At 44.6% G+C, this 26351-nt stretch overlaps 1 protein-coding gene across 1 annotated transcript; it reads left to right on the forward strand.

Moving 5' to 3' along the window:
• Nucleotides 1-25271, forward strand: LOC112252640 (zinc finger C3H1 domain-containing protein). Its single transcript, XM_042322761.1, has 36 exons — nucleotides 1-742; nucleotides 1124-1582; nucleotides 1747-1931; nucleotides 3424-3907; nucleotides 4120-4343; nucleotides 4982-5108; nucleotides 5307-5398; nucleotides 5474-5653; nucleotides 5950-6109; nucleotides 6748-6815; nucleotides 7017-7163; nucleotides 7326-7441; nucleotides 8048-8191; nucleotides 8279-8453; nucleotides 9338-9475; nucleotides 9734-10369; nucleotides 10550-10659; nucleotides 10795-10926; nucleotides 11055-11176; nucleotides 11370-11471; nucleotides 11580-11708; nucleotides 11936-12116; nucleotides 13829-14015; nucleotides 15388-15579; nucleotides 15788-16025; nucleotides 16311-16416; nucleotides 19466-19664; nucleotides 21287-21381; nucleotides 21561-21668; nucleotides 21923-22027; nucleotides 22354-22519; nucleotides 22686-22786; nucleotides 23063-23164; nucleotides 23376-23415; nucleotides 24288-24350; nucleotides 24502-25271. Exons 1-36 carry the CDS (start codon nucleotides 208-210, stop codon nucleotides 24637-24639), a joined length of 6486 nt encoding a protein of 2161 aa, XP_042178695.1. The 5' UTR covers nucleotides 1-207; the 3' UTR covers nucleotides 24640-25271.
• The last annotated feature ends 1080 nt before the right edge of the window (nucleotides 25272-26351 follow it).

Below are 26351 nucleotides of genomic sequence, written 5' to 3' on the forward strand. Positions count from 1 at the left end.
CACAAATTTACATCGGCCCCCCCTCAACTTCTGCGGTGGAACTTCCCCAGGCTTCAAGCAGAAGAAGGGAGAGAAATAGCGTAGTTAGCGTTATATTCTTTAACGTTGGCGTAACAACACAATAATACATCCAAGTTTGTAATTACAAACATATGTTGTACGTTTAAGTACTAGTCTAACTAAGGTAATACCTCATTACTCTACAAAATGGATTCAAAGTCAAGCAATCGGACGGACGAAGGGGAGCTGGAAGACGGGGAGATCTGCGATGATGACACCGACGAAAAGGTGCTTATACAGCAGGATACAATGAGGCCTAGTAGTACGAACAACAACTCATCACGAAATTCACGGAAATCGAAACCATCGGCGCGCAGTTTACCACCTCTTATGGGTAGCCAGCCTACAGATTTTCGACTCTTAATGCCATACAACCGCGGACCTCATTCGCACAGTCCCTTCCCCCCGAACCACAGACCGCAAAGCGGACCCGATCGGCCGCCGCCACTGGGGCCTCATTGTGACCAGAGCCCACGTTCCAGCTTCTGGGAACGAAGTCACACAGCCCTGGGTCGATTTAGGCACCGGTGGAAACCAGAAGATGACGGTCGCGGGGATTGGGGACGGGGAGGCTGGGGAGACGGATGTGGTGGAGGGAGAGAGACTGGTTGGGTTCCCCCCGGCCGTTATGGGCCCGGAGAGAATCACAGTAACAAGAAAGAATCTCCCTCGAGAAACAAACGTATCCTTTGGCATTCATCTCATGGCATCTGTATGATTGCAAAGTGTGTGCCATGTTGCTGAAGGTAAAAACCTAACAAATGTAACCACATATTGTAACATATTTCTCTGTTTATGCTGTTGTACTAGCCTTGATTGTAGTTACCATATCGCCTCTAGCTAACAATATATCTGCCATTTTGTAGCAGTTGATTTTACACAATATTCTCCTCCCTGCCATCAAAGCTCAATTGATTGGTAGCATTTTGAGTTAGAAACAAAACACTGTGTTGTTAACCAGGAAATGGATTTTGGATCTAAATACATATTGCTATTAGTGTCAGTCTTTGTGTGTCGTAATCAAACTCATGAGTTGTGCATTTCCTTCACTTCATGAATTCAGAGAAGGTAATGATGGGGAGGAATCAGGTAAGAAACAAGCAGATGATGCACCACAATGCTGCCAAAACCGAGAATGGTGTCAACGAGAGCTTTGAGGATCTCCTCACCAAGTACAAACAGATTCAGCTGGAGCTGGAATGTATTAGAAAAGAAGAGAACATGGTTCTGAAGCCCGAAGAAGACCTCCCGGCTCTGAACGAGCCTGAGCTTTCTGCCAGTAATCCCCAGACCGAGTCGTTACCCGACACTAACAGTATTCCCAATGACAGCGCTGCGGAGGAGAAGAAGGTATTTCAGGCGTTCAACCTCAAACCTCTACGACAGAAACTCCTCACTCCGGCAGAAATTGATGCGCTCAAAACGAAAACGGAAAAGAAAGATCCAGAGAAAGAGGACGGTGACACGGAGAGCGAAAGAGGTCCAGCTGAACCAGTTGCTACCCCGTTTGCTATTCCCAAAGGTGTGTACCAAAGCCACGCTGCAACACAAGCCTGCAGCGATGGCGACAGTGGTGGTAACGAACTAAGGAAACATTGTGAAGCAGACTTGACCATAATCAATGATGTATTGTTTTTCTCAGCCACAATGTTAAGACCCTGTTTGTCTTGTCTACTGACTATTTAGGAGAAGAGGAGAAAGATGGGTTGAAGAAAGAGGCGAACAAGGCAGGGGAGAAGGACACGACAGCCTGTGTGTGCTGCCGCAGCAAATCTGAGGGCCCGGAGGAAGAGGGGGAGACGAAGTATTCGAAAGTCGGTTGTGTGTGCTGCAGCGAATCATCCGAGGACTCCACTCCATCCCCTGTCAAGGTTGGCATCTGTTAAAATTAGGGCCGTCAAAGTTAAACGTGTCACGCGTTATTAACATGCTATCGGCGCACATTTCTACACCTCACATAACCTTTTTAAGCGTGCGTGTTTCCGCACGGCCTTTTTTTTTTTAGGCCCGAAAACCACACGAAACACAGCTACAGGCGATGCTTGGGCCTTTACGTCGCTGAAGACCATGTGCCTCTAGCCCAAATCACGTAAAGTTATGCCCAGTATTACCAGAGCTATGTTGTTGTTTTTACTGCCTCTGTTTGTTTGCGAATGTCGCAGGCTGTTTTTTTAAACTACCTGTGAACATTGTTTAGCTAGTTAGTCATGTTACCTAGCTAGCGACCTGATAACTTTGACCACTGGTTAGTCTATGCACACATTTGGATGGCACAGGAAAAATTGAAAAGGAATAGGCTACTCAAAGAGATTCTTCAAGAGTGGGGTGTGTGGGAGTATGTGAGAGAGTGTGTGGGAGGGTGGGAGAGTGTAGGCCTATGTGTGTAAAGTTATCTGAACACTACAGATGGTTACAGTGTTATCATAACATTGTTGGACAATGATTTTAAGCTCTTTGATCTTTGTATCTGTAGAGCCGTGTTTTTTTTTTCTTCTCCCTATAGTCCCACTCATTTAGTATGCCTGAAGCTTTTGTACGTGGTATTTTGTTAGGATCCCTATTCGCTGTTGAAAAGCAGCAGCTGCTCTTCCTGGGGTCTACACACACAATATTAAACATGACATAATACAGAACATTAATAGACAAGAACACCTCAAGGAGAGAGCTACATATCTAGGTCGAACAGGGGAGAGGGGTTGGGCCGTGAGGTGTTGCTTTATGTTTAAAAAAAAAAAACAGAAACAGGTTTGCTCTTTATTTGAGCAATATGAGATGGAACAGTGTGCCATGCAATAATATCTCTATGTAATACAGTACGCTTTCTTGAATTTGTTCTGGATTTGGGGATTGTGTGTGTTGCGCGCAAGTGTTATACGTAAACATTGATAGTAGGCCTACTTAAACGTTGTGAGCATTAACAGCTAGCTGCATATTACGGTGAGTTTTGTATATATGGTAAAAGTGCTATTCAAACATTCTGATGTAGATCATTTTGTGTTTCTATCTCTTACAATCAAAACATAGTATGTCTAACTCTATACTGATTCTTAAATGGAAAGATCTTTCTTTAGGGCAAACTTTGATCAAATTCTAAAGTTGTGATTTTTTTTTTGTCATTAACTCAATTCACTATTTTAATGGTTTGGCAGCCCTAGTTAAAATGTTTTATGTCAAGGCATTAGGCTTTATCTAGTTTAAAGTGGTTTAGTCACAAATGTTGACTTGAGATGTGGAAATGTCCATTGACACAATGCACGCTTGCGAACGTTGAGTTGTATTGTTGTTGTCTAGTTAGGATCCAGGTCATCTGGCCCTTAGGCCATTCCAATTTAAAATCCCATTATAATTACCTCCCCCCTGCAGTCTAAAGTGAAGGGGAGCAATGAAGACGAGGAGCTGTCTGAGCTGCAGCTGCGTCTCTTGGCCTTGCAGTCAGCCAGCAGGAAGTGGCACCAGAAAGAACAGCAGGTAATGAATGCGAGCAAGGAGAAGATCACCAACGCCAAGCCTTCCCAGGAGAAGATCACCAACGCCAAGCCTTCCCAGGAGAAGATCACCAACGCCAAGCCTTCCCAGGAGAAGATCACCAATGCCAAGCCTTCCCAGGAGAAGACATCCAGCTCTACGTCCAGTGTATCCAACCTAGCTGAAAGAGGCAGAGTCACCACCAGGTCTGCCTCGTCTGCTGCCTCAGAGAAGGCCAAAGCTCTGGCCAACAAGCCCCAGGAGAAGGCCAAAGCTCTGGCCAACAAGCCCCAGGAGAAGGCCAAGGCTGGGACTAAGCCTCCAGTGGAGAAGAGCAAAGCGCCGGTCAAGGGCTATCCAGGGAGGAAGATGGTCAGCCCAGGTGAGGAGGGCCTTTCTGCTTAGTCAGATACAAACTGTCCTCAATGTTGGCACCAAACGTTCCATGAAACTGACATTCTAGTCTTGGAACATTTGGTACCAACATGGAGTTCATTAGATTTCTAAAGCTCAAACTTGACTTTACAAAACTGCTTATGTATTGCTTAGGCTTTTCCCCCCAAAATGTCCCCCCTTTTGATTCCTGTACCCCAGGCTCGGTGGCCAAGCAGGCGTTCCGGAAGCAGCAGTTGAGGACCTGGAAGCTCCAACAGCAGAGAGACCAGGACGAGCTGCGGAGACAGGAAGAGGAGGAACGCCGCAGGAGGGAGGAAGAGATCCGCAAGATCCGGGATCTGTCCAATCAGGACGAGCAGTACAACCGCTTCATGAAGCTGGTCGGGGGCTCCAAGCCGCCACTGGTGCGCAATCCGAGCAAGGTAAGAGGGAGAGAGCGAGAGTTCCTGTCCAGAAACCCATCCTAGACCCTAGCCCAGGGGCGTCGAACTCACTTTGACCCACGGGCTGCATTCGGTCTTCAACGAGGTACGGAGGGCCGCACTTAAAGTGTATTATATTTCCTTGCTGTCAAAATGTCAAAATATAAATCCTCTATCCATCGCTTTGAATTGTTTTATGTTTCCTGGCTATCTAGCTTTCGTTTTGATGACTGTTAGCAATCAGGACAGAGTAAAGAGACTATAAATGTTGGTTCATTGTCATTTTTACCATTTCGATTTGGTTTTTAGTCATTTTAATGTTTAAAAACGTTTATTTTATGTTTTACTCAAACAACTCGCAGTCCAGAATGCCCTCGCCCCTACTCCCTAGGCACATCAAGTAGCTTCGAAAGGATTGGATATGAGTATGTAATATGGAGGTGGCTCTACCTTGCCATCTGATATACTTGGTACATTTTTCACCATATTGCTTATAGCTATCCAATCGTTACAGATCTACACAAGTGGTTATGAGGCAGGGGCCAGAGATGGGGATCTGTGTCAGAAATGTTCACTTTCCCAGATAAGAGAGAGACTGAGAAAATGTTGAAGTTAAAATGTCTATTTGTCCCCCTCAGTCCAGAGACAGCGACCACACTAGGAAGTCTTCTGGTAAACAGGGATTGGACACCTCAGGGAACCTTTACCAGTATGACAACTACGACGAGGTTGCCATGGATACTGACAGTGAGACCAATTCTCCGGGTGAGCAATCAGCTCACCTGCGAATGCACTCACAACACTTTTCAACCTTTCTGAAGGTGTTATATAGAACCCATCCTACATCGTGGATAGATTGTATGTTGGGACATGGTCATCAATCCTTGCCGCTTTTGTGATGTTTGACAGTCTTATTTCTGTCCGAATGTGATTGGCTAAAATTCTGTTCTTGTCTCTTTCCAGCGTCTTCTCCAGTACATGATCCATTCGAGGTCCAAGGATGTTTCACTCACATGCCTATGCCTTTCCCCATGGACTCCCCTCAATACAGAATTGTACGTTCCACTCTATAAACTCTAAACCATGCTGCTCTTACAAGTGAAACTAAACAGCTTCCTCTTTCTTTCCAGGATTTGGGTCAGCCGCGTTTCCTGTCCGTCATTCCGTCCGCGCCCCCTCCACCCTTACCCCCAATGCCCCCACCCCCGGATGAGCTAGAGCCGCCCCCCAAGCCGCCGTTCGCTGACGAGGAAGAGGAGGAGGAGATGCTGCTCAGAGAGACCTGCCTCATGTCCATGGCCAACAAGAAGGTGGTACTTCCTGCGGTACAACACTAGATGCCGCCACAGGAGCGTAAAGTGACATGCCCGTGTTATCTGTGTTTTAGGAGTAGGTCATACTCTACAAAGTGAATTCAGCTCAACAGAAGGATGCATATTTTTCACTCTGTTAATTTACAGGTGTTGAACAATGCTAATTTATCTCGTTACCCTGCTATGTGAGATGGGCAACTCAATCATGATATTTTCCAATACTACAGCAAATAATTGTCTTTGAACAGTGGGCTTGGTGAGTCTGGCTTTAACAATGTCATCCTCCCCCTTAGGAGATTACCCTTGACAGCGGCCCCCTCTCCCTCCCCCCTGGTCAGTCTGGTTCAGCCGGTGCCCATGAGCAACCGGAGTGTGGTCAGCCTCAACACAGCACCCCAACCACGAAACAAGAAGTTCAGCCGGGGGCATCACCACCCCAGGCTCCCACTGGTGGTAAGGATAATAACACAATGGAGATAATATACTACAGGCTAAAACATAGTTGTTACTGAATCAGTAACCGAAAGGTCGCCGGTTCGACTCCCCGAGGTGACTAGGGGGAAATTCTGTTGATGTGCCTTTGAGCAAGACACTTAACCCTAATCGCTCCTGTATGTCTCTCTGAATAATAGCGTCTGCTGAAGGACTAAAATGTACATTTCTTAAAACCCACAATGCCCTGAATAGCGTCCTTTCTTTGACACTTTCAACCACAATATTCCGGATGGCATTCATCCTGTTCACCTACATTTATAAACACAGCCATGGAAGTATGTTGAAGCAACAAGTCAGTAGATTCGCAAATGAGTTTCTTCTCTGATCATCTTGCACGTGCTGAAAATATTCATATTTTTGTTAATGTGCCATATTTTTGTTCAAGAACTACATATTCCGCTTTTTTTTTTTGCAGCTAAGTTGTGTAAAACAGGACTTTGGAAGCCACAGGTATCTTTGTCCTCAGTAACGCCATGTGATGTTTTCTAAGACTAATGGCTTAGAACTCGCGCTGTTGACTGCTATAGGAAACACTCGTGGGTCCCTTCAGCAGGACATGTGTTCCCAATGACGCCCGGCCTCACTTGTGTTCCCAGAGCCCGTGAACAATAAGTTGAACAATAAGCTGAACAATAAGCTCATCTTCGACTGCATCCCAGGGCTCGTATTCACTGAGCGTCAAGAGTAGGACGGCTGACATAGGATCAGTTTTGCATTTCAGATCGTAATGAATAAGACGAGGGGGATCTGATCGTAAATTGACACTCCCGCTTGGCGATGAATCGATTTGGAGCCGTGAAGTACGCGCCCGTTCCTCACCATGACCCATTTTTAAAAATTCATACTTGTTATTGTTCCCCCCCAGCTCCCGCGGCACAAGGCGGTGGTAGTCCAGCTCAACGGTTCAGACGACAGTGACTCGGACATGGAGACCTGCGGCAGCTCTACACGGACACAGTTTGTCTTTGGAGGCCTGGAGTTCATGATTAAGGAGGCCCGCAGGTCTGCAGAGGTACGTGTGTGTGGCCCAACAGTTTAGTCTCCAGGACCTCCGCCCAATGTATATGTGAATGGCAGAATTCTAATTTGAGATGTGCTAATTGTATATGATCTGAGGGGGACGGGAAGTTGATGCTTTTTTTTCTTTTTTTTTCCTCTCTCTCTGAACGTCTAGGCAGCAAAAGCCAAACCGACGTCAGGGTCTGAGGAGAACGAACCAGTCAGAACTCCGGAGGCTCTATCCGATGCCAAGAAGGCCGAGTATCGTCTGCTGAAAGGAGAAATAGCCAGGTATGGTTTTCCCAGAAGATGGCCTGACATAGTGACATTGCGCCTGGGTTGAAAAACTATCGATTGATGCAACCATTCATTAACACGCCTAGCTATATTAAAGGCACCGAGGTGAGGAAGGATATTCCTTTAGAATGCGAATGGTGGCACGCTATGGATTACAAATGGTCCTTTCATTCATTATACCCGTGGTCTTGGAATTCCTTCCGAGTCAACCTAAAACACGACCTGGTGTCTCTGGAGGAGTTCAAAGGACATAGATGAACAGGTTGTTGCGACGTGTCGTTGCCACTAGTTTGTGTTGCCTTACGTAAGGAAGCATGTTTTACTTCACACACATTCCTGCGCGCACACACACACACACCCGCTGTTTGTTTGCTGTTGTATTTGTGCTGTTGCCAGCGTCTTCTGTCTGTATTGTCTTTTTTTAATCTTAGTAATTATTTATTTATTTATCCTGGCCCTCGTTTTCACAGGAGGCCTTTTGCCAGGCCGTCATTGTGAATAAGAATTTGTTCTTAATTGACTAGCCTGGTTCAAATCAAGGTTAAAATGAAAAACACTGACAAAAATTGTCTCACTGTTTTATTTGTTTTCTGACTGCAGTAGGGAGAAACAGAAGGTTCTGATGGACCACAGTCCCCGAGCTGTGTCCTCTCCTGCAGGCTCCGATCCCGATGTGGACTTTGCTGCCAAGGCAGCGGCCAAGCTACAGCTGACCGAGGCAGAGACCAACCTGACCAAACACAGGTGAGGCCCCCCAAAACACATTGGTATTTTCAGTAGTTGTCTCACATTAGGAAATTACTCTGACTTATGGCTTCTCCCTCCTCCCAGAAACCTGCTCCTGAAGGACGACGGCATCCTGAGGCAGCTCTTGCAGCAGGAGCAGAAGAAGAAGGAGGCGTTGAAGGCAGCTGAGGCCAAGGTGGCCAAGCTCAAAGAACAGCTCCTGGCCTCGGAGAAGATCGTCAGCGCCAACAAGACCCTCCTCAACAGGCTCCAGGAACAGGTGTGTCAGTTAGGGAGGAACCCAGGGGAAGTGACACTGAAAGGGAATGAAGTTTGAAGTAAACTCCTAGCTGAGAGCAATGAGTCGGATGGCTGAAGGTTTTAGTCAGTGGAAGGTGCACAGTGGAGTAGGAATTTGTTTCTACTGGGAATGTTGGGAAGATGCCAAGCTACAAAGGAATGTCTCTGAAGGATACGGAGCATTTCATTCAATTCTCCTTTGCGTGTATATAGCAGGTGTGGTCATGCCTTCTCGTTGGCGGGCTACTGGGTGTGCTGTCTTTCACTCTCAACACACCTGATTAAGGTTCTGATGCCTTATCATACTGGTTGTGTTATGTTTTAGCTCTCATCTGTCATTTACACGGAGTTGACCAAACATTAGGGACACCTTCCTAATATTGAGTTGCACCCCCCTTTTGCCCTCAGAACAGTCTTAATTCGTCGAGGCGTGGACTCCACAAGGTGCCCGGAAGCGTTCCACAGGGATGCTGGCCCATGTTGACTCCAATGCTTCCTACAGTTGTGTCAAGTTGGCTGGATGTCGAGTGTGAAAAACCCAGCAGCGTTGCAGTTCTTGACGCACTCGAACCGGTGGGTGTCAAGAACCGGTGTGTCTCACCTACCGTACCCCGTTCAAAGCCACTTAAATATCTTGCCCATTCACCCTCTGAATGGCACACACAATCCGTGTCTCAATTGTGTCAAGGCTTTCAAAATCCTTCTCATCTACACTAATTTGAAGTGGATTTTAACAAGTGACATCAATAAGGGATCATAGCTTTCACCTGGATTCACCTGGTCAGTCTGTCACGGAAAGAGCAGGTGCTCTTAATGTTTTGTTTCCACCCTTTAACGTCTGTCGCGTATGTTCCCGCCCTATAGGTTCATCGTGTTCAGCTCCGCGTGTCAGTGAAGAAGAGCCACAGCTTGAAGCTGCAGAAAGAGATGGTCCAAGCCCAGGCCGCCGCAGGCAGAGAGCCAGGGGTTCAGAAACGACGCACGGACATCAGCCACCCCTCGGTGAGCATCACAACGTACCCACCCACACCGGAGCCCTTACTTGTTGTTTAATATATCATAGAAATGTGTTCAAGGCCTTGTCCAGTGGGGCACAACATCGTGAATTGCTTTGAAGTGGAAAATGTGTGTTGTTGGACTTGTAACACCATCTCTGTTTCGAAAGTCTTCTCCCATTTTCCTTTCAACTGCACACGACCCATCCATAAGTTTAAGCCTGTGTTCTCTAAACGTTCTCTCTGCCCTGCCTCCATTCTACAGCCTGCGAAGCGTCTGCGGGTGGAAGTCTCTGTCGCCCCCCGCGGGACTGAGCGCCACTTCGCCGACCTCCTGGCCCAGAAGCAGCGTCTGCAGCTGCTCGAGTCGGAGTACGCCCTAAAGATCCAGAAGCTGAAGGAGGCCCAGGCCCTCCACAACCGAGGAGCCGTCCCCGAACCCCCGCCACCCCAGGCCACCTCCACCCCAATCCCCAGGGCTCGCCAGCCCAGTGCCCCTCCCACCAGCCCCTTCCCTTTGCCCCAGCCATCCCTACATGACCTCACCCAGGATAAACTCACCCTGGTCAGCAGTGAGGATATCACTGAGACTGAAGACGGCGACATGGAACCCGCCACTGCAGCAGTGCCCTCCGCCTCCACCCAGAGTGTTCGCAGGCGCTCTTTCAGAGAGACGGGCGCCTTCACCAAGCCTAAACTGGAGCCCGGTGGGACTGGACTGGTCAAGGATTGTCCAGCCAAGTCAGCCAAGGTGAAGGCCCCTGGGCCTGGGGAGCTGTTCTTAGGGCTGGAGGTGGAGGCCCTGCAGACGATGGACAAGCAGCAGGCCAACCTAGGAGAGCTGCTGCTCGGGGAACTACGGGCGCTAGGTGGCACTGTGGAGAAACCTCCAGCTGGGAAGGTAAAGCATAATATAACTGGAACCTACTCGCACTGAATTAAAATGACCTTTTTGTTGTGATTTTAAATGCTACTTAGTTTTTTACTGTACAGTTCTGAACTTGCAGACAACACACACGTCCTGTCCAGAACTGTGTTCCATTCATTCTCCGTGGTAAGACTGACATGTTTTAATGTTCAGGTGATAGAGGTGGATGTAGACATAATTGCTGCCCAGTCAAGCCGTGCTGAGCTGAAGCCTGTCCCGTTTGGACAATATCGCAGCCCTCTCCTGGTCTTCAAGTCTTACAGGTAGGTGGCTACTTCACTGCTAGGTTGTCTCCCAATTACACATTACTAGTGGTAGTGCTAAGAATGACCGCATCCTGCTTTCAATAAGAACCTCTCGCCTTTTCCTCTTCTTGTTTTTTTTTTGCCTTTCTTCAGGTTCAGTCCGTACTTTCGGACCAAGGAGAAGTTATCACTCAGCTCTGTGTCTTACAGCAACGTTGTAGTGCCCAAAAAGTGTTTCTGCCGCTTCGACCTCACAGGCACATGCAATGACGATGACTGCAAGTGGTAAGTCGGTCTTCTGAGTGTGTGTGTAAACATGCATGTGAGTCTGTATTCATTTCTGTTTCATTGTAATCACCCCGCCTCATTTGGGTGATCTGATGTTGTTGTTTTTTTCTTGGTCTGTTTTCTAGGCAGCATATGAGAAATTGCACTTTCGGTGGAAACCAGCTTTTCCATGATATCCTGTCGTACAACCTGGCGTTGATTGGCTGCTCGGAGAGCAGTACTACTGATGACATCAGTGTTGCCACTGGTAACCGAACCACACTGCATCTGGCAATATTAAAATGCCATTGTGTTTAGAATTTATGGATTTGGCGATTTTAAATAATGAAAGTTATAAAAATTTTAAAAATCTTGAACCTCTTACTCCGTGATAAATACATGTTTGAGGCTTTCGCTGACAATGTTAGTTGTGCCAATGTTGCTTGTGTCCCTATTTTCAGAAAAGTATTTAAAAAAGCTCTTTGGGACAAACAAGGATCGCATGGGAATGGACCAGAAGGCTGTCCTACTGTTGAGCAAAGTGAATGAAAGCAAAAGACATGGTGAGTTATCCTTCCTTTTGTTTCATCTCCTCTTCACTCAACAATATCTTGCGAGTTTAAGGAACCATAGAAGCATTCTGACTCTCGTCTAACTCGTGTTGTGTCTAGTCCCTCCCTTCACCACGTGTAAGGATCTCCGGAGGTGGAGGCCTCAGCCCGCTCGCCAGGCCAGCCCGAGCGCTGGGGACGACAGCGGGGACGAGTGTGCAGACGCCAACCCTGGTCCGGTCAAGTACGGTGAGTCTCGGTCAGAAGGTTCATCTCCCAACAACAAACCACAACAGACGAGCAGAATTACAACTGATCTGAAGCGCAGTGTAAATGGTGGAAGTGGCACGAACACAGCAATTGCTCCGCTTCAATTGCGCAGGACACAAGCGTTTGAGTTTTTCTCCCGGAGAGTTTTACCTTTATCTTTTTGCTGTTTGTCGTTTTATTTTTTAAACATTTTATCCTTGTCATAGACGGTTTTTCCAAGAGGAGTTTGTCTGCTGCCATGGATGTGTGTGTGACCCCAGACGACAAGCGTTACTTCATTAGTGAGACTGACGACATATCTAACCTGGAGACCAGTGTCCTGGAGAGCCCCCGCGATGCACAGCTGTGGATCAAACTGGCCTTCAAATACCTCAGCCAGAAAGAGACGTAAGTGAACCCTCTCGTGTGTCTGTGTATGTATGTACCCTCGACTCAAGTCATACTCAAATCTGGATCTGGTGTGTTAAATAGTTGTTTTCTTGGGTGATGAATGTGTATCAGATTGGATATGTATTATACAGTACCAGTCCAAATGTTTGGACACACCTACTCATTCAAGTGTATTTCTTTATTTTTTTTTACTGTGTTCTACATTGTAGAATAATAGTGAAGATGTAAAAAAAAGTAGTAGTAACCAAAAAGTGTTAAACTAATCAAACTATATTTAAGATTATTCAAATTAGCCACCCTTTGCCTTGATGACAGCTTTGCACACGCTTGGCATTCTCTCAACCAGCTTCATGAGGTAGTCACCTGCAATCAATTTCAATTAACAGGTCTGCCTTGTTAAAAGTTAATTTGTGGAATTTCTTTACTTAATGCATTTGAGACAATAAATTGTGTTGTGACAAGGGAAGGTTGGTATACAGAAAATAACCCTATTTGGTAAAAGACCAAGTCCATATTATGACAAGAACAGCTGAAATAAGCAAAGAGAAACGGCAGTCCACCGTTACTTTAAGACATGAAGGTCAGTCAATCCGGAACATTTCAAGTACTTTGAAAGTTTCTTAAAGTGCAGTTGCAAAAACCATCAAGATGATGAAACTGGCTATGATGAAACTGGCTCATGAGGACCGCCAAAGGAAAGGAAGACCCGGAGTCACTTCTGCTGCAGAGGATAAGTTCATTAGTTATCAGCCTCAAATGGCAGCCCAAATAAACAGACATCTCAACATCAACTGTTCAGAGGATACTGCATGAACCAGGCCTTCATGGTTAAATTGCTGCACAGAAACCACTACTAAAGGACACTAATAAGAAGAGACTTGCTTGGGCCAAGAAACCGAAGCAATGGACATTTGACTGATGGAAATCTGTGCTTTGGTCAGAGTCCAAACTTGAGATTTTTGGTTCCAACAGTCTTTTTGTGAGACGCAGAGTAGGTGAACGGACGTTTTCAACATGTGTGGTTCCCACCGTGAAGCATGGAGGAGGTGGTGTGGAGGTGCTTTGCTGGTGACACTGTCAGTGAGTTTATTTGGAAATCAAGGCACACTTAACCAGCATGGCTACCACAACATTCTTCAGTGATACTCCATCCCATCTGGTTTGCGCTTAGTGGGACTATAATTTGTTTTTAACAGGACAATGACCCAACACAACTTCAAGCTGTGTATGGGCTATTTGACCAAGGAGGAGAGTGATGGAGTGCTGCATCAGATGACCTGGCCTCCACAATCACCCAACCTCAACCCTCAATTGAGATGGTTTTGGATGATTTGGATCCCCCGGAGAAGGAAAAGCAGCCAACAAGTGCTCAGCATATGTGGGAACTCCTTCAAGACTGTTGGAAAAGCATTCCAGGTGACGCTGGTTGAGAGAATGCCAAACGTGTGAAAAGCTGTAATCGAGGCAAAGGGTGGCTACTTTTGAAATATCTCAAATATAAAATATATTTAATTTCTTTTAACACTTTTTTTTGGTTACTACATGATTCCATATGTGTTATTTCATAGTTTTCATGTCTTCACTATTATTCTACAATTGTAAAAGTAAAGAAACCCTTGAATGAGTAGGTGTGTCCGAACTTTTGACTGGTACTGTATGTTTTGTAATGTGATATGATATAAGTATTGTATTATGTTGCTTCCCTGTAGCTCCGTGGCGGAGTGCCTGGATGCTGCGTTGAACACGCTGTCTCGTGCCCTGGAGGACAACCGAGACAACCCCGAGATTTGGTGCCACTACCTATCTCTGTTCTCCCGCCGCGGGAAGAGGGACGAGGTGCAGGAGATGTGTGAGATGGCTGTTGAGCACGCCCCCGACTACCAAGTCTGGTGGAGTGTAAGTCCTCAGTCGATCTTCAAGGCATTCCTAGTCGATCACCAAGCATTTCTGTAGAAAAGCCGACGATAAAAGCATGAAGGCGGTAGGTGCACTTGATTCAGAAGCTCTGCACACCGGGTAGGCAAAGTGTTGGCATTTTGAACCATCTCATTTGTCTGAAAAGTCCAACTCTGACTACCCGGCAGACCTGGAGGTCTGTGGCTCAATCGAGTGCGCCTACTGCGCTGGCCAATCAGATGGTTCAAATCGATGCACCTACCTACAGCTTCCACAACCCCGGCCACAGCAAAGTTTAATACTAGCCTACCATTTGATTTCATTACTTTTAAAACCATGACCAGGGACGGTCAAAGAATACAACAAGGAGCTGCTGTTTAAAAAAATATGTACCCTTTCTTTATTTAACTAGGCAAGTCAGTTACCAAGTTCTTATTTTACAATGACGACCTAACCCGGACAATGCTGGGCCAATTCTGAGCCGCCCTATGGGACTCCCGATCACGGCCCGGTTGTGATACAGCCTGGGATCAAACCAGGTTCTGTAATGACCCCTCTAGCACTGAGATGCAGTGCTTTAGACCGCTGCACCACTCGGGAGCAACGTACGTTTTTTCAGTACTGTCAACACTGTTTTTAGTCAACAATATTACCGAACATAACGTGCTTCTAACGACCTCCACTGCAGCCGCAATGAATGAGTAGCCAAGTGTATCGATAGTCCAGCCTTTAAATAACATTTAAAAAATCATTCTTAGCAGCTCTTCGTCTATTTTAATATTGAGGAGTAGGCCTATTTCACTTTCTCTGGTCATAGGAACAACATGAATTTGTGCACGAGACAGATGCAGTGCGACTCGAGTTTCGCCATCAGGTGGAAGACGGGTCCCCTCTTTGGTCGGTTTCACCGGAGGAAAGGAAGGAGAGGGCAGGGACCGTGAGAGAGCGGGACCCTCTGCTGTTGTCCCTCCCTCCGCTGAGACTAATGCCGTGTTCCAAACAACTGGGAACTCTGAAAATAATGAGATCCAACTGGGGAAAAATCGTTTTGAATGGTCATCCAACTCAGGCATGTTTCTAGAGCTCTGACTTTCCAACCTGAAGATCACTGATGTCAGGATTTGACCTTGTTTTTTTTCAGAGTTCCCAGTTGTCTTGAAAGCACCATGACCATCATATCCAGTAAAATAAAATAAAAGCTAGTTATTTCAATTGTGCCTCGCAAGTGCTACACCAACTGATCTATTTAGTTATCAAAGCTTGAGTTGTGAAATATAAACTGGTCTGAGAAGAATAATATTGGCAGGCCAGGCATGTAGCCAATATGCTGTTATAGTGTATTAGGCCTAAACTAACACCCCCCTCTCCACAGTACTTAACCATGGAGAGCTCGTTTGAGGGGAAGGACTATGTGTGTGGTCGTCTGCTGCAGTACCTACTAGACTGTTCTTGGACTAGTGGTTTCTCCGAGAGGCTCTCCTTCCAGTTGCTGGAGTCTCTACTCTACAGGGTCCAACTCAGCGTGTTCACCGGCCGGCTACAGAATGCCCTGGCCATCCTACAGGTAAGCAGCAGCGAAGAAATAACCCGAGAGCGCCAACAATCTAGCTGCACACATCAATTCCCAGGGCAATTCCAAGTCGTATGGCATCTTTTTTTCCCACCATCAGGCCAAACCTATTTAATACCTCTTGGATTAGCTACTGCTGCACAAAATGCACAAGATGCTCAAGGGCAAACAATCACCTCTCTGGCGTCCCTGTTCATTCCAGAATGCCTTGAAGTCGGTCACTGAGCAGTGCATTGCTGACCACCTGACCGCGAGTGACCGCTGCCTAGTCTGGCTGTCCTTCATCCACCTGACAGAGTTTGACCGCCTGCCGGCCAGCTTGTATGACCCGGCCAACTCCAACCCTTCCCGGGTGGTAAGCACAGAGTCCTTCGCCCTCCCCTGGAGACAGCCGCTCGACGTCCGCACCGAGCCTGACACACTTATCGCTGTGTTCGAAGGTGAGCCTTCACCATCGCCGCGGTTCAACGACTCGCATGGAAATTGTCCGTGCTTTTTACAGGTCTCCTACTTAGCTTTTTCACCCAGTCTATAAATGTTCACTTTGTCCCCCGTTACTCATGGTAAATGTAGTTTGCTCGCAAGCATAAAAATGTTACGCTTCCAGTTCGACTATTTCACACTCAGTTACTTATTACATTTTTCTACAATTACTGCCACATTGATGTAAATGTTGTTTACAGCTGAGAGGGGCATTGATTTCATTCTTGTTTTTTCAACGCTAGATGCAGTACGTCAGTGCACAGACCAGACTCTGCCTCCCAGTGAGAGAACTCTGGTCTGTCTGCCTCTATACACAAATCTCATCGCCTGCTACAGCCTGCTGGGAAAGTAAGCTCAATGCTAACATTCTGGTAGCTATAAGTATATACCCAAACTGGTCTGTGCATCAATACCTGTATTTTGTCAAATGTTTTACAAAATACAGGTATTGATGCACAGACCGGTTTGGGTTTATACTTTACCTTCTATAATGGTATTTCAGTGTTTGGTTTGATAAATGTGATACGCAACTCCGACACGTAATGGTTTTGTTTTTACATACTGAGCAAAAATATAAACGCAACAATTTCAACGAGTTACAGTTCATATAAGGATGTCAGTTATATCAGTCAATTTAAATAAAGGAACTAGCCCCTAATCTATGGATTTCACATGACTGGGCAGGGACGCAGCGATGGGTGTGTCTGGGAGGGCACAGGCCCACCCACTGGGGAGCCAGGCCCAACCAATCAGATTGAGTTAATTACAAACAGAAATACTCCTCAGTTTCATCAGCTATCTGGTTGGCTAGGTCCTGGGCTGCCTTTATGGTAGCGAAATTAACATTAAATTGCCTGACAACAGTTCTGGTAGACATTCCTGCCGTCAGCATGCCAATTGCACGCTCCCTCGAAACTTCAGACATCTGTGGCATTGTGACAAAACTGCACATTTTAGAGTGGCCTTTTGTCCCCAGCACAAGGTGCACCTGTGTAATGATTGTGCCGTTTAATCGGCTTCTTGATATGCCACACCTGTCAGGTGGATTATCTTGGCAAAGGAGAAATGCTTACTAAAAGCGATTTATATACATTTGTGCACAAAAGGAGAGGAATAAGCTTTTTGTGCTTATGGAACATTCCTGGGACCTTTTTATTCCAGCTCATGAAACATGGGACCAACACTTCATGTTGCGTTATATTTTTGTTTAGTGTAGTTTATGCGTTTGCTACTTGGGTCGTCTCTCTCCTACTGCATGCCACTTCCCCGTGTCAGTCAAGAAGAGTAGAATTGCTCGAGCACTTGGTTTAAGTTGAAAAGTATAAAACGATCAGAATGGAGAGAGCCCCATTTTGAAATCACTTATAATGTACACTAGATGACAAAGCATGTGGACACCTGCTCATCGAACATCTTATTCCAAAATCATGGGAATTAATATGGAGTTGGTTCCCACTTTGCTTCTACACCTGCATTGCTTGCTGTTTGGGGTTTTAGGCTGGGTTTCTGTACAGCACTTTGAGATATCAGCTGATGTACGAAGGGCTATATAAATAAATTTGATTTGATTTGATTTGCTGCTATAACAACCTCTACTCTTCTGGGAAGTCTTTCCACTAGATGTTGGAACATTGCTGCGGGGACTTAATTCCATTCAGTCACGAGAATTAGTGAGGTCAGGCACTGATGTTAGTCGATTTAAGCCTGACTTTCAGTAGGGTTTTTCTTTTAATTTTACTATTTTCTACATTGTAGAATAATTGTGAAGACAAACTATGAAATAACACATGGAATCATGCAGTAACCAAAAAAGTGTTTTCTATTAGAAATTCTTTCATGCTTGACAGCTTTGCACACTCTTGGCATTCTCTCAACCAGCTTCACCTGGAATGCTTTTCCAACAGTCTTGAAGGAGTTCTCACATATGCTGAGCACTTGTTGGCGGCTTTTCCTTCACTCTGCGGTTTAACTTATCCCAAACCATTTCAATTGGGTTGAGGTCGGGTGATTGTGGAGGCTAGGTCATCTGATGCAGGTCATCACTCTCCTTGGTCAAATAGCCCTCACACCACCTGGAGATGTGTTGGATCATTGTCCTGTTGAAACACAAATGATAGTCCCACTAAGCGCAAACCAGATGGGGTGGCGTATCGCTGCAGAATGCTGTGGTAGCCATACTGGTTACATGTGCCTTGAATTCTAAATACATAGGTAACAGTGTCACCAGCAAAGTACCATCACACCACCTCCATGCTTCACGGTGGGAACCACACATGCAGAAATAATCTGTTCACCTATTCTGCGTCTCACAATGACACGGCGGTTGGATCCAAAAATCCCAAATTTGGACTCAACAGACCAAAAGGACAGATTGCCACCGATCTAATGTCCATTGCTTGTGTTTCTTGGCCCAAGCAAGTCTCTTCTTCTTATTGGTGTCCTTTAGTAGTGGTTTCTTTGCAGCAATTTGACCAGGAAGGCCTGATTTCATGCAGTATACTATGAACAGTTGATGTGTCCAACTCTGAAGCATTTATTTGGGCTGCAATTTCTGAGCCTGGTAACTCTAATGAACTTAACCTCTGCAGCATAGGTCATTCTAGGTCTTCCTTTCCTGTGGTGGTCCTCATGAGAGCCAGTTTCATAGCGCTTGATGGTTTTTGCGACTGCACTTGAAGAAACTTTCAAAGTTCTTAATTTCCCTGATTGACTGACCTTCATGTCTTAATGTAATGATGGACTGTTGTTTTTCTTTGCTTATTTGAGCTGTTCTTGCCATAATATGAACTTAGTCCTATTTGGTAAAAGAACAACTGATTGGCTCAAACGCATAAGAGTAAAAAATTCCACAGATGAACTTTTACCAAGGCACACCTGTTTATTTGAAATGCATTCCAGGTGACTAACTCATAAAGCTGGTTGAGAGAATGCCAAGAGTGTGCAAAGCTGTCAAGGCAATGGGTGGCTACTTTGAAGAATCTCAAATATATAAAATATATTTTGATTTGTTGAGCACTTTTTTTTGTTTGTTGGTTGCTACATGTTTCCATATGTGTTATTTCATAGTTTTAATGTCTTCACTATTATTCTACAATGTAGAAAATAGTAAAACTAAAGAAAAACACTTGAATGACTAGGTCTCCAAACTTTCGACTGGTACTGTAGATAGTGTTTGCCACCCTAGGTTCATGAACTACTCATAAATATTTAACTTTTATTTAAAAAAAAAACATAAAATATTGTCAAATAAGTTATTAAAATATCATGACATTTTGGTCTTATCGCCCAGCCTTACTTTTGTGTTTGGACAAGAAAGGTCTTTGTGTGTGTGTGTCATTAAACGTTCTACTAATATCTACTTGCTAGTCTTAACTTAAAACTGACTTGCACCCCGTAGGTACGATGCGGGCCTGGAGCTGTGTGAGTCCCTGTTGGCGCTGTGCCCGCAGTCATGTGTCCTGTTAGATGCACTGTCAGGGCTCTACGTGGGGAAGGGGGACTGTGAGCAGGGTGTCTGCGTGTGGCTACGGGCTCTGTCCCAGTGTCCACACAATGCAGAAGTCTTCTACCACACCTGCAAGTTCTTTTTGGCACAGGTCAGTCTGTCTGTTTTGTGGGTTGGGTGGCACTCCTGGTCATTTCAAATGTTATATATCCCTTTAGAGTCAATTAAGAAGGGCATTATCAATTTACATGTAGTGACATCATTTTTGTGTTTTTTTGCACTAAGATTCTTCATGACCTAGCTAACCTACAGTGCCTTCAGAAAGTATTCATACCCCTTGACTTATTCCATATTTTGTTACAGCCTGAATTCAAAATGGATTAAATATAACACATTCTTACCCATCTATACACAGTAGCCCATATTGACAAAGTGAAAACATGTTTTTAGGAAATCTTGCAAATGTATTTAAATTTCAATACAGAAATATCTCATTTACATACATTTTCACACCCCCGAGTCAATACATGTTAGAATCAACTTTGGCAGCAATTACAGAGTCTTTCTGGGTAAGTCTCTAAAAGCTTTTCACACCTGGATTGTACAATATTTGCACATTTTGTTATTTTTAAAATTCTTCAAGCTCTGTCAAGTTGGTTGAACATTGCTAGACAGCCAATTTCAAGTCTTGCCATAGATTTTCCAGACAGTTTAAGTCAAAATTAACAAGGCCATTCAGGAACATTCAATTGCGTCTTGGTAAGCAACTCAAGTATATTTTCGGACTTAGATTATTATTCTGCTGAAAGATGAATTCTTCTCCCTTTGTCTGTTGAAAAGCAGACTGAACCAGGTTTTCCACTAGTCCTTTCTGATGACAAGCATACCCATAACATGATGCTGCCACAACCTTGCTTGAAAAGTGGTATTCAGTGATGTTGAATTTGCCCCAAACATAATGCTTTTTATTCAGGACATAATTCAATTCTGTTACATTTTTTTTGCGGTTTTACTTTAGTGCCTTACTGCAAACAGGATGCATGTTTTGACATATTTTTTTATATTTTCACTTTGTCATTTTAGTGGAGTAACTACAATGTTGTTGGTCCATCCACATCCATTATATTCTGTAACTGTTTTAAAGTCACCATTGACCTCATGGTGAAATCCCTGATTGGTTTCCTTCCTCTCCGACAACTTAGTTAAAGGATGCCTGTATCTTTGTAGTGACTGGGTGTGTTGATACACCATCCAAAGTGTAATTAATAACTTCACCATGCACCAAGGGATATTAGATGTCTTTAAAAAAAATAAAAAAAAAACATCAATAGGTGCCCTTTGCAAGGCATTGGAAAACCTCCTTTTGTGGTTAAATCTGTTTGAAATTCACTGCTCTACTGAGGGACCTTAAAGATGATTGTATGTGTGGGGTTCAGAGATGAGGTAGTCCTTCAAAAATCATGTTCAACACTATTATTGCACACAGTGAGTCCATGCAACTTATTATGTGGCTGGTTAAGCATTTTTTTCTTCTGTTTAGCCTTGTCAATGAAGGGGTTGAATACTTGAATCAAGACATTTCAGCTTTTCATTTTGAATTCATTTGTAAACATGTCTAAACATAATTCCACTTTGACATTATGGGTATTGTGTGTAGGCTAGTGGCAAAATCACAATTGAATCCTTTTTAAATCCAGGCTGTTACACAATAAAATGTGGAAAAAGTCAAGGGTGTGAATACTTTCTGAAGGCACTGTATGTGTCTCTGAACAGGAGAAGTCAAGTTGCATCACTCCTCTGTTCCGGGAGTTTGTCCTGTCTTTCTGTGATGGGGAGAGAAGTGAACAGAAACCTGTGGATGTGCTACGGTAGGACATTTCCTCCCAGAACTTAAGCAGGAATGAGTGTCCTAACTCGCTTAACTTTAAATTTAAAAAAAAAAAAAAAATTAAACTGACTTTTTGTAAACCAAGTTGCTTCCTTTTTTGTATAGGGGGTATATGGTTAAATGTTCAATGAATTAATGCAATCTCCATTTCTTTTCAAGGTCCATCCTTGGTATTCCAACAGAGGACATCCTAAGAGGCCCAGTTATCAAAAAGCAACTTCAAGAGCAGCTTAGTCACCAAAAGCCTTACCTGAACCTCGTCCACTGGTAAGTATTGTGCTGTGATAAGCCGGGCTGACCCTGCCCTACACATAAGCCCAGTTCTTAGTCATATATGGCAGTTCAATGCACCATTGTTAACTTTTACCGGTAACAGTTTATAATAAGGTTACCTTTTCATAAAGGTTTTTAGAATTGGGTTATTCATTCATTCATCAATACAATAAAACATGACAGTTGGGCTTCCTGATAAGTCATTTCATACAGTCCGAGACGGTGTTTTCTGGTGTCTTGTCTTGCAGTCTGTGGCAGTGGATGCACGGTAGTGTTGGGGAGGCGATGGATGCTTTCGAGAGAGCCCTGGGAGCTGTAATGCAGCTAAATGTCCTTCAAAAGCTATGGATGGAGTGAGTCAAGTCTTACAATGTCTTACAGCAACTCCTCCCATGGGATGAAGGGGCCACATCTGATGAGAGTCGAGCCAGATCTAATGCTCCTTTATAGCGATGATAAACAGACACATACAATAAAAGGGTTCTCAATTGGGAGCACAGGCTTTCATCAGGATGACTTTGCATCCAATCAGAAGGCCTTACCAACTAACCAACCACAGCATGGTTGGCGGCTATCCTCCACTCAGCTTCTGACAGGGGCTGCCTTAACATTGGCAAACGTCCAGGTGGGGGTGGGCCCAGAGACCTAACCTAACTAACCTTTTTACTGTTCTCTCCAGTTATCTCCTTTTTACCAGCAGTAAGCTAGCTGGGAGCCCCTCCAACGGCAGAGAGCTCCGGATGTTATCAGACCTGGTCCAGCGTTGCCTAGTAACTGTCCCTTCCAGGCTGGAGGTTCCGTTCAGCTCGGCCCAGTACTGGAGCTGCTTCAGATTTCACAACAAGGTAATGGAACCGCAACTGGACTTGTCTTCACTCTGACGAGTGATCAGATGAGCCCCAGTGACAACAAAGAAATCCAGTGTTGATCAGAAAGGGTCTATGAAGTTGAATCCTTTTGTTAGCATTTGTGGTATTTGAAATGTGCAATTGCAATCTTCTCCACACTTAGGTTATGTTCCACTACCTGCGCTGTCTGCCCCAGTCCCAGCACCCCCATATCCTGGAGAGACTAAAGTACACCATGCCCACCAACGCTGAACTGGCCCTGAGGTACCCAAAGCACCTGGCATCACCTCACGACACTACCAGCCTAAACCTGTTGTAAAACTAGTCCCGCTTGCTTTGACACGGACAGAGGGTGATTGAAGTTGGAATATATTCAAGTTGGAACTGTTTTAGAGCCTTGTTATTGTTGTTTAATCTCTGTTAGTTACTGGTTGTGGAATCTATTATTATCTAGGTTAGTGTTATAACTGCGGCTCCAGTCTTATTTTGTTGTCTGTACTCTCCAGACGATTAGGTTAGATTTTTGTTGTTGTTGTATAGGTTGCTGTATCAAGAGTGGCAGGACGGAAATATAGAACATCTGAAATTCCAGGCCAGAATGTTGAGCAGTAGCATTCCAAACTATCTGGCCAACTGGAAAATGTAAGTCGAAACTTTCTCCTGCGCTGTGAATTATTTTATTATAAGGTGATTCTCTTTCTAGATGGTTTCTCACTGTTCTGATGCACTTTTCAAATGGCCTTTTTCACATACAAAATACCGCTTCTGTCCTGCTTCAATCGGAGCTTTGAAAAGCCGCTGCACTTGAATTGCGGGAATAGCTGACAGGCTTTTGTGCTGTGTTTCTCGGCAGAGCGATCGCTGTGGAGAGGGAACTCAAGGAGCGCTCCGAGGTGAGTTAGAGGGGGGGGGTAGGGTTGGGTGGGCAGGGTGCAATGAGCGAAGTGGGTAGGGGCAGTGAAACAAGGAAAAGACTAGTTGGGCAAAAATAGAAGCGCGAAAGATTGGTCAAGGCTCTATGCTGACCTTTTTTTTAAAAGAGCACTGAAGTTGAAAAATTTAGGAGCACACAAATGTAGGACCACAATGAAAAACATTTGACGTAACAAGCTGTTTTCTTTGTAGTAATGGTGCAAGCATGATGGTCATGAATCTGCGCTCGGTGTATTCTCCATGGGCTGCGGTACAGTGAAATAATCATTGCAACAACTGGTGCTCGTCGCACAGCAAAATATTTTGGTGCATACGCGAGTAAAATGGATTCACTGTAGAGCCCTGCTGGTAAGGGAGTGGATGGGTGAAGGTTAAAGTTTAGGGAGAGGGATATGACACGGAGGGAGATGAGACCGTAAGTTAGCAGGGGGTGGTTTGGATGTACAGTATATCATGTATGTTGCTCTGTTAACATGTTAATGACTGCTGCTGTCCCAACCTCTTGTCAGTGTTTCGCTTTGCATATTTACCTTGACCCAGCTGTCCCATAATCTTCCCTTCATTTTGTTGTAATCTATTTCTTCCCTACAGGCTAATGTCAGTGTTCGCCACAATGTAATGTATGACAGTTAAAAGGCTTACAACTGACGTTGGGGACAAAATGGAATGTTTGGATTTTGTTGCTCGGTAACAGTTTGGTCTATTAGAGACAAACTAAACTAGTTGCTAAAACCACTGACCTCATTCCGCGCCCCTTCTCCTGTTTTGTCCTTGTCCTCCGCTAAACTGACATGTGGATCCTGCGTTTGGTATTTTTGTTTGTTTTTTGTAGGTCCGGCTTCTTTATCAGCAAGCCCTGCAAAAGCTTCCACTGTGTGCCACCCTATGGAAAGATGTAATTTCCCTCTCAGTTACTATCTCTCTGAAACACACACACACACACTTCTCAACAAAAAAAAGTTAGTTTTTTGTTCCACCTGGGAGATAATGCACGCATGTTCACCTACCCCCTCCCCCCCCCTACCCCCTCCTCTCTCCCTTTCCAGCGCCTGCTGTTTGAAGCTGCGGAGGGAGGTAAAACTGATAAACTGAGGAAACTTGTTGACAAATGTCAAGAGGTGGGAGTGAGTCTAAGTGAGCCCCTAAATTTAGTCTGGAGCAAAATGGAGGGAGAGGATCACTGAGGATAACCACCCCCACCCCCTCCACAAAAAAAAAAAAAAAAAAAAAAAAAGTTACATCTAAGTCCAATCAGACCAGACCACTGCCTAGGTTAGCCAGAGAGAGGGGGGCAGACTCTAGAGGCAGACACTCCCGCAGTAGGACTGTCTCCAGCCGGGAGACGTCTGTGGGCAGGACGGTTGCTCGCTCATCACCGAAGCCAATGAATGAACTCCCTCCCTGTCCAAACTCTGGGCCACGCACTCAGGGTTATATCACCTTACATCATGTACGTAAGTATAGACCTGCTAATTAAGTGACACGTCTTTGTTTTTCCCTTTTTAATTTACACGTTCCTTTTTTTCCTCATGTCACTTAATTTTATTTTTGACCTTTTACCTTTACGTACGGGGTTGAAGACTTTTGACTGACTATGGCATCCTAACTGGGATGTTGATGTGCGTCTGTCTTGAGTGTTTTTAAAGGAGGTTTTCCCCAAATAGTGACGCTCGCTGCTGCCTTCTACAGTATGTAACTTTTTGTTCCAGTGTCTCCCAAGGGAAGAGATCAAATTACCTGTTTATTTCGCTATTTGTTTTAAGAAGTGATAAAAAAAAAAACACATTAACAATCGCATGAAAATTAAAGGGCTGGCCATGGTGACGTCAAAATGGCTGCCTGCAAAAGTATTTATTTGGCCCCTCATCATTGTCCCATGTATTTTTGAGACTGCTGAATGCTGTGATATCCTCTCTGCCAGACAGTCGATCAGCGGGGAAGACCCTTTAAACACATCACCAGGCGAGGATAGTCAAACATCTAGTTTAAATGTTCTCATGTGCAATTTTGTTTTTGTCAAAAATATATTACAATGATTAGACTATTTGAGAGGAGCCAAGGATGTGTTTCAACAGTTTTTGTATGTTGAATTTGAATGTTTATATTAAATTATTATCTAATGAAATTATGTCCTGTCTTTTACTTACTATGTCAACTTTTATTGGGTTTGGTCAGAGGTAGCTTGTCAAGTGGGGTGAAAACAGTTGAAGTTTACATACACTTAGGTTGGAGTCATTAAAACTCGTTTTTCAACCACTCCACAAATTTCTTGTTAAGAAACTATAGTTTTGGCAAGTCGGTTAGGACATCTACTTTGTGCATGACACAAGTAATTTTTCCAACAATTGTTTAGGTAGATTATTTCACTTCTAATTCACTGAATCACAGTTCCAGTGGGTCAGAAGTTTACATACACTAAGTTGACGGTGCCTTTAAACAGCTTGGAAAATTCCAGAATATCATGTCATGGCTTTAGAAGCTTCTGATATGCTAATTGACATCATTTGAGTGACTTGGAGGTGTACCTGTGGATGTATTTCAAGGCCTAGAGGCGAAAGAAAAGCACAGCTATTTAGGCGATGTGCTGGCTAGCGGAGCGGAACACTTAAAATATAAAGGAGAGCAGCATACTCTAGGAGCTCAGATGCAAAAATATTTATGGCCAATGTTTCGACAGAAGCTGTCTTCATCAGGGTACAATAACAAACACTGTGGGATGACTCATTTATATAGTGAAAAGACGGGTGTCTGTAATCATGGCCAGGTGTGGCCTGATATCATTGGTTAAATCTCATTAAAATAGCATACAAAAAACAAATGGAGAATGTCGAGCAAGGGATCATTCTGCACCACGGAGAGTACATCCATGCTCTACGACAACTGCCGTCAACAGGAA

Source organism: Oncorhynchus tshawytscha, linkage group LG06 (assembly GCF_018296145.1).
Source record: "Oncorhynchus tshawytscha isolate Ot180627B linkage group LG06, Otsh_v2.0, whole genome shotgun sequence".
NCBI lineage: Eukaryota > Metazoa > Chordata > Actinopteri > Salmoniformes > Salmonidae > Oncorhynchus > Oncorhynchus tshawytscha.